This window comes from Loxodonta africana, chromosome 20 (assembly GCF_030014295.1).
Source record: "Loxodonta africana isolate mLoxAfr1 chromosome 20, mLoxAfr1.hap2, whole genome shotgun sequence".
In the NCBI taxonomy this organism is placed as follows: domain Eukaryota; kingdom Metazoa; phylum Chordata; class Mammalia; order Proboscidea; family Elephantidae; genus Loxodonta; species Loxodonta africana.
Window position 1 is genome coordinate 69,365,470 of NC_087361.1, and position 13,475 is coordinate 69,378,944.

The window sequence follows — 13,475 nt, forward strand, 5'->3', positions numbered from 1 at the left end:
CGTGGGAGAAGAACGGTACCAGGCACCCTTGGTTACGTACTTCACCTGGCCATGCACTAAGCACTTTACATACGCTGGGGGCCAGCCAAGAGAGACTCCCAGCAGCACTGCTTCCAGAGTGCACCCAGAATCCAGCCCCTCTCACCACCACTAGCCCCCCGCCATTGCTCTGGTCCAAGCCACTGGGTTTCCTGCCTGGACTATTGAAAACCCCTCACTGGCCTTCCTGTTTGGGTGCTTCCTGCCTACACTCTCTTTTTCTACCCAGCAGCCAGGATGATCTTTTTAAGAACATAAATCAGGCCATGTCACTCTGCACTTTCAAACCCTCCAGTAGCTTCCTTCGGAGCTTGGAATGAAGTCCAGCTCCTCACAGCAGCTCAAAAGTCAGTACCCGTAATTGGGAAAAGGACGGGGGTGATGGCTGCACATGATGAGCACAATCAGTGTCACGGAATTGAATGTGTAGAAGCTGTTGACTTGGCACATGTCTTGTTACGCATACTTCTCCCACACAGACAAGTCAGTCCTCCACCTCTGATCACACCTTGATGCCTTCTCCCTCCCTCATTATGTTGCAGTCACCTGGGCCTTTTTTTTTTTTTTTTTTACTTTGAACATGCCAAGCTTTTCCCAGACTCAGGACCTTTGCACTTGCTATACATTTTGTCTGTAAGCCCCCCAGATCTTACGGCTTGCTCCTTCTTAACCCTCAGGTCACATCCCTGACCCACTCCATTTAACCAACCCACCCTCTACCCCGCATTACTGTATGTCCTTTACGCAGTGTGGCTGTCTGAAATTATGTGATTTGATTTTGTGTTTATTTGTCTATGTCCCTCCACTGGGTTGTAAACTACTTGAAGGCCGAGACCTTATCTATCAAGTTAACTCTTTAGGAAGTGTTGAATAATATTGGCTGAACGGATAAATGAACAAATCTTAGCTAAGCCTAAGTATAACTTATGAGGTAGGGATCATTAAGTCCATTTTACAGATGAAAAAACTGAGGCTCAGCGAGCTCAAGTCATGCAACTAAGAATACTAACACCAACCAACAATTACTGGGCACCTGTGTGGTGCAAACGGTTTGTGCCTGACTACTAACCGAAAAGTTGGTGGTTTGAGCCCATCCAGCAGTGTCGTGAAAGAAAGGACTGGTTATCTGCTTCCATAAAGATTACAGCCAAGAAAACTCTGTGGAGCAGTTCTACTTTATAACATGTGGAGTGGCTGTGAGTCCAACTTGACAGCAACGAGAGTTTTTTTTTTTTCCTGGTTATGTGATGGACAGGTCTTTTACACTTTACCTTGATCATATTTTTGGAAACCCTGGTGACATAGTGGTTGAGAGCTGTGGTTGCTAACTGAAAGTTCAGCAGTTCAAATCCATCCGGCGCCCCTTGGAAACCGAATGGGGCAGTTCTACTCTGCCCTGTAGGGTCGCTGTAAGTCAGAATTGACTCTACAGCAACAGGATTGGTTTTTGATCCTATTTAATCTTCACAACGCCCCTGTGAAGTTAGCCCTACTACTGCCCACATTTTATAAACCCAGAAATGGAGACAGAAAGAGGCTAAGTAATTGGCCAAAGGTGACAGAGTTGAAAGGGTTCAAACACAGACTAATGGATTTGGTTTTAAATGACTTTTGCCAATTTTTTCTCCCAACAGCAAACATTTACTCTGTGGCAGACAGGAACAAGTCAGAGACCCTGTCCCCCAAGCACGCACAGCCTAGCGTTTCACTTCCTTTCTCAAATTCCTAAGTTCTCCGATTTGGAAAGCTAAGGAAAACTGTGTGTGTGTGTGCCTGTGCATGTGTGTGGGCATGCGTGTGTGTGTGCGTGCATGTGTGTGCGTGTGCGTGCGCGAATGGGTTTGTGCGTAGAAAGCTGGCTGTGCTGCAGCTCAGAACTCCTAAAGCCAGCTGTGTCCCCCCAGGGAAGTTCCCTGGCCATTCTGGGCCTTTACCTTGCACGGCCAGCTCGGCACTGGCATAGATGGTGCCATGCTTGTTCTCAGCCACACACTGGTACATGCCAGAGTCCTCCAGGCTCAGCTTGGAGAAGCGCAGGTCTCCAGCCGACACCTCCAGCCGGCTCTGTGAGAGAGCCCAGCCCAGGGCAGGGCAGGGTGGGGGGTCAGGACCACTGTACGACCACGATGGAGGTGCCGGCGGGGGCGGGCACCTTGGAGACTCTAAGCTGCCAGCTCCCTCAAGGAGAAGTGGAGGTGGGTTCCTGTGTCCAGTTCTATCTCAGGGCCTCCTGGAATCCCAGGGTGGGAGTCCTGGGAGGGACCTCCCTGCACTCAGGAGACTAAAGCCAGGGGGTGTGGTCACCCACTTAGGACCACAGGCGAGTCTTGGCTGGACCCGCTGACCCTGCAGTCAGGACTCCATCCAGTGGGCTGCCTTGACCAGTCTGTGGCCATGTGACTCTAGAGTAGAAAGAAGCAGCTAGAACCAGCCTCTGGGACCCTAACTGGCCCAGAGGAGCTGCCATTGGAGGGGTAGGGGCTGGGCTGAGGAACCAGGTGAGCACACAGGGAGGTGGTGTGTGGGAAGAAGCCCCAGGTCTCCTACCTGGGAGACCAGAGGCTCCCCATTCCGCAGCCAGCGCACTGTGGGCCGGGGCTTGCCTGCAGCTGCGCAGCCCCACCACAGGTTGGAGCCGATGTCGGCCTCCGTGTCCGAGATCACCTTGAGCCATTCCGGCTGAGCTGTGTGGGACAAGGGAGAGAAAGCCTTCGGATGAACTGAGAGGGGCCTCCAAGCTCATTAAATACGAGCTAACTGCAGGGCTGCAGTACTTGTACTGGACAGCAGAGGGCGCTGCCAACATCCCGGGATGGTGAGGACAAAGGAGCGAGAGGGAAGGAAGAAGCAGGTACAAGAAAGTTGGCACTTTGTGGCTGTTTTAGCAACTTAAATCATTCTAACGCCTTCCATGTGCTCTTTCTGGAGCCTCTGCCAGAGCTCCGAGCTGGCCACAGCACCGATCTCTTCCCCCCACACAGTGCAACCCTGGAGTAAGAGGCCTCAGCAGGGACCTTCCAGTGCCTCCTTGACTTTTGGGTCTGTCTTCTCAGGGCCAAACATGAAAGCAGAGGGACGGGTGTCCCAAGCTCCGTACCCTGCACAATGATGCGGCCCTGGACGGTGTCTCGGCCCTTGGAGTTCTCTGCCTCGCACTCGTAGGTGCCCTCATCCTCAAAGCTGACGCTGGGGATCTGCAGGGTGGGCTCGGCTGTGGCCCACTGTGGGGACAAGGAGCCGTCCACTTTGCGCCACTTGATCCGGGGTACGGGGCTGGCAGGGGAGACAAAGTCAGAAAGGGTAGCTGAGCAGGGCGTTCTCCCCTGTGCCTGCTCCTCCTTGCACCCAGACCCTCAGCCCTCCTGAGCTGCTGGGCAGGTGGGCGTGTGGAGGAGGACAAGGGCAGCCTGGGTTGCAGGGGACAGAGGTAGGGGCAAGGAAGGCAGGATGGCTCAGGGCACTGGCAGGGAACGGGCGAGGGGCAGGGCTCCCCTGTCCTCTCCTGTTCCTGCAACCATTGTGAAGCCAGTGAAGACGATCTCCTGATTGACCACCGTGCCCCTTCTGGGTCTGTCCCCCTCAGCGGTCACCTGGGACCTGGGTCTTTACTGACCCCTTTTCTTCTCCCCCAACAGGGTCTTGCCTCTGCTCCCCAAAGGGCTCTAGTATTAGCCATCTGTATGCTAAAATGAACTGAGGCATCATTGGGTTGTAAAGGCTTAATATGTTACCCTTCTGTGTGCTTTTAATATGGATTTTCTGGAAGCCCAATACCTTTCCACAAAGCACACGACAACAGGGTAATGGAAAGAGATATTTGAGGGAAGAGGGGATCAAAGTACAGATCACACTCATTCATTCAACAAACATTTATGGAGCACCTGCTGTTTGTTTAGCCCTGTTCTAGGAACTCCTTTCCTGGATGAACCAGATAGATCTTACTTTCTGTTATAATTTTTAAAAAGCTAACTGCTAGCATTCATAGAGCACTTACTGACTGCTGGGCAGTGTTCTAAGCATGTGACACACAATAGCTCATCTAACCCTCACAGTGACTCTGTGAGGTGGGTACTGTTATTCCCATTTTACAGATAGGAAACTGAGGCTCAGAGAGGTCAAGTGGCTGACCCAAGGTCTCATGGCCAAGTGAGTGACCAAGCAGGGTTAGCGTCCATGCATGGTGCTGGTCTGTACCTGCCCGGGGTGAGTTGTGCGAGCCTGGGAAGCATTGCCGGGAGGACCAAGTGACCCCAAATGTGTAAGGCCCCTGGCATGTGTGATGTCTGATGGGAGAGTTAGTGTGCAGTGAGGGGTGGTGGCCCCCCGCTGTGACGTGGGCACTCTGCTAGGCCCTGCCTGCCCTCGCTCTGGGGTCATCTGGGCCCCTGAGACTCTGTGCCCTGGCCAGGTCCCCTCCCTCCTCCGCCACTCACTTCCCAAAGGCGAAGCACTCCAGGGTGACCTGCTGCCCCACCAGCGCATAGGTCTCTGCTGGGAACCGGGCCTTGATGTTGGGCACAAAGAGCCGGGGATCTGGGGAGAGAGGGGTTTGCACAGCAGACGCAAACAGCTCCAGGGCAGGTGCTCCAGTGTGTGGGATCCCAGCCCCCTTCAGAGGAGACTGTCTGGACAGCCGAGTGGAGTCTCACAAGATTCCCTTTCCCCTAGGGGGCCTGGGGCCAGGGTCTGAGGCCTGGCAGTGGGGCCTGAGGAGGGGATGGTAACTGGTCTTCACAATCTCCTAGAGGTATTCCCAGCTGCTGACCCTCTTGGCTCCCCCCTGCCCACCGTGCCCGATCCTGACCTTCAGCGGCCAGGTTGAGCTGTGCGAACTTGCTGAAGACACTCTTGGTGGAGAAGTCCATGTGGCTGGTGGCCAGGCAGGAGTAGTTGCCCAGGTCCGAGGCATTGGTTCGGGCAATGTACAGGTTCCCTGTGGTCTGGGACACGAAGTGACGCCCATCCGTCGGGATGAAGTTGGGGAACTCATTGAGGAGCCAGCGGTAGGACAAGCCTAGGATGTGCGGAGTTTGAGGAGACCAGAGGGTGCTGGGCTCACGGACCAGCACTGGGTGGGACCCCAACACCCAGTGGGAATCTGTGGGCCCTGTCCCTGAGAGCCCCCTGTCCCCTCCGGGAGCTCCATTCTGATAGGGGCACCCAGCTCCTGTCCCCAAGGACCTCCCAATGTGATGTAGGAGATACGGCCCTAGTCCTCAGGGATCTCTCAGTGCAGGTGGAAGTAAAGCTTATAGCAAGGAAATGATAGGTGCAGAAAGGAAACACAGAAGTCACTGAAAGATGGGGACCCAGAGATGAGTGCTTCCACGGGTCACTTGCCACCTTTTATTCCATACCTCTACTGCTGAAGGTCTAGAAGCCCTTCCTGGGCCCCCTAACCTTGGCCCAGGGCTCCCACTCACCTGGGTAGTGGGCAGGTGGGTTACAGGGCAGCATCACCCCCCAGCCTTCGTGGGTTTTCACTGGGTCTCGCTCCTCTTTGGAGAATTCCTGCAGAACTGGAGGTGGACATCGGGGGCTCAGGCACTGTCCCCCAAACTTGGGAGCCCCCTCCCCAGCTCATCCTCCATGGCAAAGTAACCACCAGGGCATGTCTTGTGGGATCAGGGAAGCCTGTCTTGAGGGCATCACCTGTCCTTTCTGGGCACTCTCTCCCAGCATTCCCCCCGCCCCTTGCCCAGTGTCCTGGTGTCCCATGGGTCTCACAGCCAAAGCGGAGGACGGCCTCCCTGCTGACGACAGTGCCGACTGGGTTAGAGGCCAGGCACTGGTAAACGCCGGCATCCTGGGCCTTGGTGGGGTTCATGATGACCAGGTTGCCCCCCACCAGCTGGTGACGGGAACCTGGCTCCAGCTTTATCTCGGTGCCGTTCATCTTCCACCTGCAGCAGGGAGCAGAGGGCGGAAACTGAGTCCTGCCCACCTGGACCCAGCCCTGCACCAGGGCAGATGTGAGAAAAAACTGAGTGGTTACCCAGGGCCTCCCAGCGCCCACCACGGGGGGGGGTCTCACCTATAGGTGGCCGGGGGGCTGGCCCGGGCGCCACATGCCAGTGTGACCTTCTCCTCTGTAGACTCCTCTGGGAAGAGCAGACCGAGGGGCTGGTCTTCAAAGACAGGCCCAAAGGTGGCTGGGGATCCCTGGGCGGAGCTCCAAGCTGCAGGTCAGGGACACCACCAGAGGCCTCAGGACCTGGGACTGGCCGGAGCCTGGCCTCTAGGGCAGAGCCATCAATAGAACTTTCTGCGATGATGGAAACACTGTTTTCTGCACTGTCCGATATGGCAGCCACAATCCACATCTGGCCATTGAGCACTTGACACGTGGCTAGTGTGGCTGAGGAACTGAGCTCTGTATTTTATTTAATTTTAAGTAAGTTAAATATAGATTTTTTAAACTAATTTTTTGTTGTTGTTGAGAATATACACAGCAGAACACAACCAAGTCAACAATTTCTATATATACAAATAAACAGAAATTTAGATAGAGTGGACAGGCCCCATCTGGTCAAGTTAGTTCAGTCAGTCGTCTGTCCTACACATGGGTATGGAGCAACTGCTGTATACCTGGCACTGGGCCAGAGACTGGGTTGCAGAAATGAATGACACAGTCCCTCTTCCATAAGGAGCTTGTAGTCCATGCAGACAGTCAATGCTGAGATAGTGGTTTAGGGCCAGGATGTTGGGGGCTGTTGGAGAGGAAGCAATGGACACTGCGTGGGGACAGTCAGGGAGGGACTCATGGAGGAGATGATCTGAGGGTTTGAGATGGGCCTTGCAAGATGCATGAGATGTCACCAGGCCAGAAAGGTGGAGGGAGAATGTGTGTACCTTCTGGGGCAGCCTGGCTCCATGGAAGTTGCTTGGGGCTTTGGGGCTAGGCTGGGCCTCTTGCTAGCTGTGTGACTTTGGGCAAGTTACAGAATGCTTCTGAGCCTCAGTGTGTTCACCTGTGAAACGGTAAGACTAATATGAACTCAGCTCCCAGGTCTGTGGGAGGATGTCCCAGAACAATGGCTGTGAGGCGCCTGAGGAGGAATGTGCTCAGCTAGTGTCTGCAGGACCCACGCGTGGTGTGGGCGGAGATCAGGGAAGGAGCAAGGCTTGTTGGATGGTGGACAGTTCCCTTTTTAGGAAATTCTCGTGTGACAATTCCAGGAAGAGAGGCCCAGAAAAGGGAGTGGCTTTCCCGTGGTCACACAGTGTCTGCGGTACTGACAAGTTTAGGCCGTGGGCTCCTGACTTTGTGGAACACATGGGTATCCCACCCACACAGGGATTTCTCTGCCTCCACGACCACTGTCCTGCCTCACGGGGCAGGGGCAAAGGATGCAGAAGCACAGAGGGGCCGTGCTTCTCCTCTGCCTTTCCACAGGGGTGGGGCGGCTCTGATTGTAGACTGGTGGGCCTAGTGCCTGGCCTGGTGGTATCACTTGGGAGCCAGATCTCCCCTAATTGGCTCCTACCCCTCAGCACAGCTGACTTCGGCCCCTCCTTGGTGGGTCATGGGGGGAGGGATCCCCATTAACCAATTAGTGCCTGTTCTCCCCAACCATCTAGCTGTCAGCTCGGAGTGGGGCTTGGGGCCCCCATGCTGCAGCTGAGGCCCTGGCCCCCTGGGAGTGGGGGCAGCTGTTTAGTAGCTCTCAGAATAAGGAAGGAGCAGGGCTCCCAGAACTGGCCTGGTGCAGGCCCCCCCACCCTCTCCCCCCCACCCACCACTATCCCTCATCGCCGCCCCAGGCCTCAGAGATGCACGGTGGCTGATGCATCATCTTGGCTGGAGAGCCCAGCTTAATCCCAAATTAATGATGGTGGCAGAGAGTAGGCATCCTTGCCCCAGCTGGGACTGCTGGGAGGAGAGGGGAGGAGGGGGTTCCAAGGCAGCCAGGCTGCTCGGAACCACCTTGTACAATACCAGCTTCTGGGAACTCTGTCTGGGTGGTGGGGGTGGTGGAGTGGGCTCAAGGCACACTGATGGCTGTGAGGCTGGCTTTCTTCCTGAGAAAAGTTTCTCCTCTGCACTCAGCCTTAGCACACCCAAATATCCACAGACATACCCTTCCACACCTTGCTCACAAGCCCTTCTTACATGTGCTCACAACCACACGTGCATACGTGCATACATGTATATGTGTGTACCTCTCTGAGCTACTCGCATACCAGGCTAAAGACACACACACATTGGTCCCATACTCGCCCATGCTCACACAGCTCCAATGCCCTTCTATGCTCACTTGGTGTGTATCCATGAATCCACTATAACGGAAATAAAGCAGCTGCTTTCCAGTGGAATCTGACCCATGGCAACCCCATGTGTGCTGGAGTAGAACTGTGCTCCTAGGGCTTTCAATGACTGAGTTTTGGAAGTAGATCTCCAGGCCTTCTGAGGCAACTCTGGATGGGTTTATTGAGTGCTCACTGTTTACCAGGTACCATGCTCCCTATTTCCTTCTCGTAAACACTGTATAAGGAGGGTGCTACTGGTTTCTTAGGAGCGTGGAAACCGTGACTTAGAAAGGTGAAAGAACTTACCCCAGATCACACAGCCACGAAGAGCAGATCTGGGGATTTGAACCAGGGCCAGTCTCACCCCCCAGCCAGCATCCTTAACCACAGTGTCCCAGACTTTTGGCCTCAGTCTCCCATCATCAGGGGCCCTCTCCCATCCTAGAGGCACTGAGTCAGAAGCTACCACAGTGAGGCCCAGGACTCCACATTTTTACAAATGCCTCATGGGGACTCCGCAGGGCAGCTGGGGTGGAGAGCCACCGCACTGTGCCATCAGCCTGCTATGCATTAGTTGTTGTCGAGTTGATTCACGGCAGCCCCATGTGTGCAGAGTAGATCTGCTACATAGGGTTTTCGTGGCTGATGTTTTGGAAGCGGATGGATAAGCCTTTCTTCCAAAATGCCTGTGTGTGGATTCAGACCTCCAACCTTTTGGTTAGCAGCTGAGCACGTTAACCGTTTGCACGACTCTGGGAGTCCCATCATGTCCTAAGTCAAGAGGCAGCTGGGAAACACCCCTGACCTGGAGAGTGGGAGGAGTCAGCCAGCACTCCCATGCCCAGCTACCTGCCCCTGGACCCAGCGGGCTGGAAGGAGCTGTTCCCTGGGGAGCCAGGTCTCAGACCCTGCTGCCTCTGAGCCCAGGCTGCACGGAGCAGGAGACACCCACCCCAGAGAGGGCGGGGAAGAACTTTCCAGGCTTCTCCGCATCCCCGTCACTCAGGGACAGCTCAGTGCTTGAACCACAGCATCCGAGGCAGGGGCTATGGGAACCCAGGGTCCTTAGACCCAGAGGGGCAGGAAGGTAGCTGCCAAGGAGCGGGGACTTGGCCAGATGCTTCCCAGAGGTTCAGAGAAACAAGCATGGAAAACCCTATAACTTATTCCCACCCGCCCATGGAAGGTGCCTCAGCCCTTGGCTTTCCTTGCTAACCTGCCCTGGGGTTGCGGCGTTGGATTCCAGCACCACAAAACCAGCCATTGAAAACCCTCTGGAGCACAGTTCTACTTTGACACACAGGGAATCTCCATGAGTCAGAATCAACTCGTCAACAGCTGGTTTTGGGGACATAATGAGGCCTCTGAAAGTGTGCCAGTGGCTCCTTCCCTGGGGGAAAAAGAACCTAAAAATTTGCTGGCTGCGGCCTTGTGAAGGCAGGGGGTGGGAAGAGAAGGGGAGGTGGAGATGGAGGCTAGGACCCCAGAAGGACTATGGAGGATGAGTACTCCTTCCCCCATAGAGATCTTAAGGAGGAAAGGAATGCCTGTTGATCTGGGCTGGGGGTCTGGGCAGAGGGCCAAGCAGTGGTTCCAGCAGGCCCGTCAGAAGAGGAGCAGGTGGGCTAGAGACCCCCCTCCAGCTAGAGGACATGCTTGTCCTCCAGCCTTTCCCGCCCGGTGCTCTTTCCAGAGTCCAGCTAGCCAGGGCCTCACCAGCTTCTTCCCAACTCGCTCCCTCCCCCTTCTGCCAGCCTCCCTTCTCCCTAAGGTGAGACAGTTACATGGGTCCCTCTGCCTTTGCCTGGGCCTCCCCTGCTTTGCCTCATCTCTTCCCAGGTCTCATTCCACTATGTCTGTTTGCCAAGCTGTGAGTGTTGCCTTGAGGAATCCTTACAGAGTCCTGCAGTCTTTGTCCCTGTCTCCTCGTGTCAGGCCCCTAGAACACACTGCTCAGTAGAACCTTCTGCCATGAGGGAAATTCCCCACAGCCTGTACTGTCCAATATGGCTACAGAGCACTGGAGATGGTCTAGTTCCTAGTGCAACTGAGGAGCTAAAGTTTTCATTTTAATTTATTGGCTCCCCTATTGGACAGTGCAGCATTAGAGGCTACAACTCTGGACTGATGTTATGGAGATCTGGTTGTGCCTGAGGTCGCTGGGTGGTGCAGTTTGCACTTGACTACTAACCTAAAGGTTGGCGATTCAAACCCACCCAATGGCACCGCAGAAGAAAGATCTGGTGATCTGCTGCCGTAAAGAAAACCCTATGGAGCAGTTCTACTGTGTAACTCAGGGGGTCGCCATGAGTCGGAATCAACTCAATGGCAACAGGTTTGGATTTTTGGTTTGGTTGTGCCTAGTCTTGCTGCGTGACCCAGGGCAAGCTACTCACCCTCTCTGGGTCATTCTTTCTTCACCTATAATATGGGGAAGACTCATCCCCTCTCCTTCTAACCTCAGAGAATCACAAATGGGAGCCTTTTAGGGAGGAAATATAGATGGTACAGCAATGCAGGCTGTTATTTCTGTAGTCATCGTCACAATAACAGCACCGATACAACGACACAATTGTCCCTGCTGGGCTTCAGCTCCAGAGAGATGTACCCTCTTACCTGCAGAGGAGAGAAGGGCTGCGGCAGCCAGCAGCAGCAGGGGTGGCTTCCTCCTGGTGGGTGTCCCCATGGTGGGCGTCCTAGGCAGAGTTGGGGAGCTGACGAGAGGAGCCTGAGTCCAGCGCAGGTCTCTGGCTGGAGGCGGAGAAGGACCTAGGGAGGTAGGAGGATGAGAGCTCTGAGCGGAGGCCCTCCCTTCCAGCTCCAGGCACATCTGGGTCGGCAAAGCTTTTACTTGGGCCCATGGAGGGTAGGGTGGGGGTAGGGGGAGGTGGGGGTGGCCGGAATTGCTCCAGCACTAATCCTCCTCCCAGCCCCAGGGGAAGGGGCTTGGCTATTACCAAGACGCTCTTCCCTGGGCTGAGTGCCTCCTACTGGCCCCCACCACCCCACTCCAGCCAGCGGGGTGCTGCTCAGGAAGTGAAAGCAGTGGCTAATTGGGAGGGGGGGACCCACCTGCCCACGAGTCCTCATTCTGGTAATAGCTCTTGCCGCCTGGGTGTACAGGAGAACAACGCCAGGGCCGGGGTTCAGGAGCTAGTAACATCTTCCTGCAGCAACTGGGGCAGACTTCCCCCTCCCCACCTCCCCACCTCCCCAGCTGCTTGCGGGGGGTGGGGGGGGTTCGAGTAATAGGCCCTTCTGGGAGCTGCATTAAGTCTCTCAGAACCAGCTTTGTTTTCCTAGCAGTGAGGGGGGTCTCCCTGTTTCGTCCACACCCTCTCACCTGATCCCCAGGTAAGAGAGTTATATACTTAGAAGGGTGAAGCCGTGACCTTGGCCCCATTAGTTCCCGACCAGATGGACTGATGGCTAGTGGGCCTAGACAGGCCTTCTGGGCTGAAGGAGTTAATGTTGCTTCCGCAGGAGCCTCCCTCTGCCCGGGGATGAGCAGACACTTGTTTACGGGGAGCCATGCCCTGGTGGGCGCTAAGAGCAAGTGCGAGACCGGCCCATCGGTCTGAAAAACAGGGTCTCCTCTTGAGAGGTGAGGGCAGGGACAGATGACCCAACAAGCAAGGTACGCATGGGCTTATTTGTGCTTACTTACTAATCTGTAGGGCAGTTTCACCTGTTTTTCACATTTTTGAAACCAATGCGAAATTGTGCACTACAGATTAGTAAGTAAACACAATCAAGGTTGTGCGTACCTTGCTTACTGTAAGCCTTGTGCACCTTAAAAAAAAACTGCTATGAGTCGGAATCAACTCAACATGGCAACGGGTTTTTTTGGTTTTAGCAGGGCTCAGGGCCACCCTTGCCCCCCACTCCCCACCTCCAGGCTGACTTCTGAGCCCTGGGAGGAGTGCGGAATCTTAGGGCCTGGTTTTGGTTGAGCGAGCCTGGGTCTCTGGGCTCCCGCCAGCTTCCCATCAAAGCTGGGGCTTCTCTGCCCTGCCTGCTTCTTTGCAGACACCTAAGAGCAGGGAGACCACCCACCACCTGTCAGTTTGTCATACTGGGGTGGCTTGTGTGTTGCTGGGATGCTGGAAGCTATGCCACCTGTATTTCAAATACCAGCAGGACCACCCATGGCGGACAGGTTTCAGTGGAGCTGACAGACTAGGAAGAAAGACCTGGTGATCTGCTTCTGAAAATTAGCCAGTGAAAACCTTTTGGATCACGAGAGAGTGTTGTCCGATATCGTGCTGGAAGATGAGCCCCCTCGGGTTGGAAGGCACTCAAAATACACAGTGGCCACAACAATGGCCTCAAACATATCAGCCATCGTGGAGATGGGACAGGATTGAGTAACGTTTCGTTCTGTTATACACAAGGTCTCCAGGAGTCTCTCTGTGAGCTGGAGCTGACTCTATGGCAGCTAACAAGAAGAACAAGAAGAGCAGGGGAAGGGGATCCAGGTGGGGGAGCGAGCTGGCTGGCAGCTCTTCCACTAACTGGCTGAGTGATCTGGGGCAAGTCCCGTTCCATCTCTGGGCCTCAGTGTCCTTATGTGTAAAATAGGTGCTCTCCAAGGGCCCTCCAGCTCTGACAGTGGGATGCTCCCAGAGTGCCTGGGGCCTGGGACTGCTGTCTCCGGGAGGCGTCAGGCAGGGGTGGAGAAGGAAGGCTGCAGATAACATAACTGTCCCTGGGCTCAGGATGGGGTCTGAATGCCAATGGATGCAAGCTCAGGGTCCGCCCTGCCTCACTTCATACTCTACCCCCTTGCAAAGAGAACCCCCAAGCCCCTTAAACCTTTATATCTGACCACTTCACAACGTTTTCCTGCTTCCTCAACAGCCACAGCTGGCTCTGAAGGAGATGGGGGGAGGGAGGGGGAGAAGTGGCCCCAGGGCCTGTCAAGGAGGATGTGAGCAAGGGATGCCGGGGAGGAGCCCAGGAGGGTGGGTGTTGGGGGGGAGGTTTGAGCAGATGGCACGCCCCTCCCCCATCCCAGCTCTAACCTCACATCCACTTCACTTTGTCAGGAAGGGGGCCCGGGTGCCACCTCCCCCGGACCACCTGCCCCTCCCTGTCCTTGCCACTTTCATTTCCAGACTTGAACCAGCACACCCAGCCCTCTTCCCCTGCTCTGTGTGCACCTTTTCCAGGCAAGGCATGCTCAT

The 13,475-nt window shown here is 55.1% G+C and overlaps 1 protein-coding gene across 1 annotated transcript in view; it reads right to left on the reverse strand.

Annotated features, from left to right (window-relative positions):
- The window catches only part of CNTN2 (contactin 2), a 22,257-nt gene extending 11,199 nt beyond the window's left edge, over positions 1–11,058 (reverse strand). Inside the window, exons 1-9 of the mRNA XM_064273323.1 lie at positions 10,906–11,058; positions 6,074–6,218; positions 5,767–5,942; positions 5,463–5,558; positions 4,844–5,053; positions 4,473–4,572; positions 3,137–3,312; positions 2,587–2,723; positions 1,974–2,103 (exon numbers count right to left, since the gene is read on the reverse strand). Coding sequence (XP_064129393.1) covers positions 1,974–2,103; positions 2,587–2,723; positions 3,137–3,312; positions 4,473–4,572; positions 4,844–5,053; positions 5,463–5,558; positions 5,767–5,942; positions 6,074–6,218; positions 10,906–10,975 — 1,240 coding nt within the window. The 5' untranslated portion in view covers positions 10,976–11,058. The remainder of the gene's footprint in view (positions 1–1,973; positions 2,104–2,586; positions 2,724–3,136; positions 3,313–4,472; positions 4,573–4,843; positions 5,054–5,462; positions 5,559–5,766; positions 5,943–6,073; positions 6,219–10,905) is intronic.
- Positions 11,059–13,475: the final 2,417 nt, after the last annotated feature.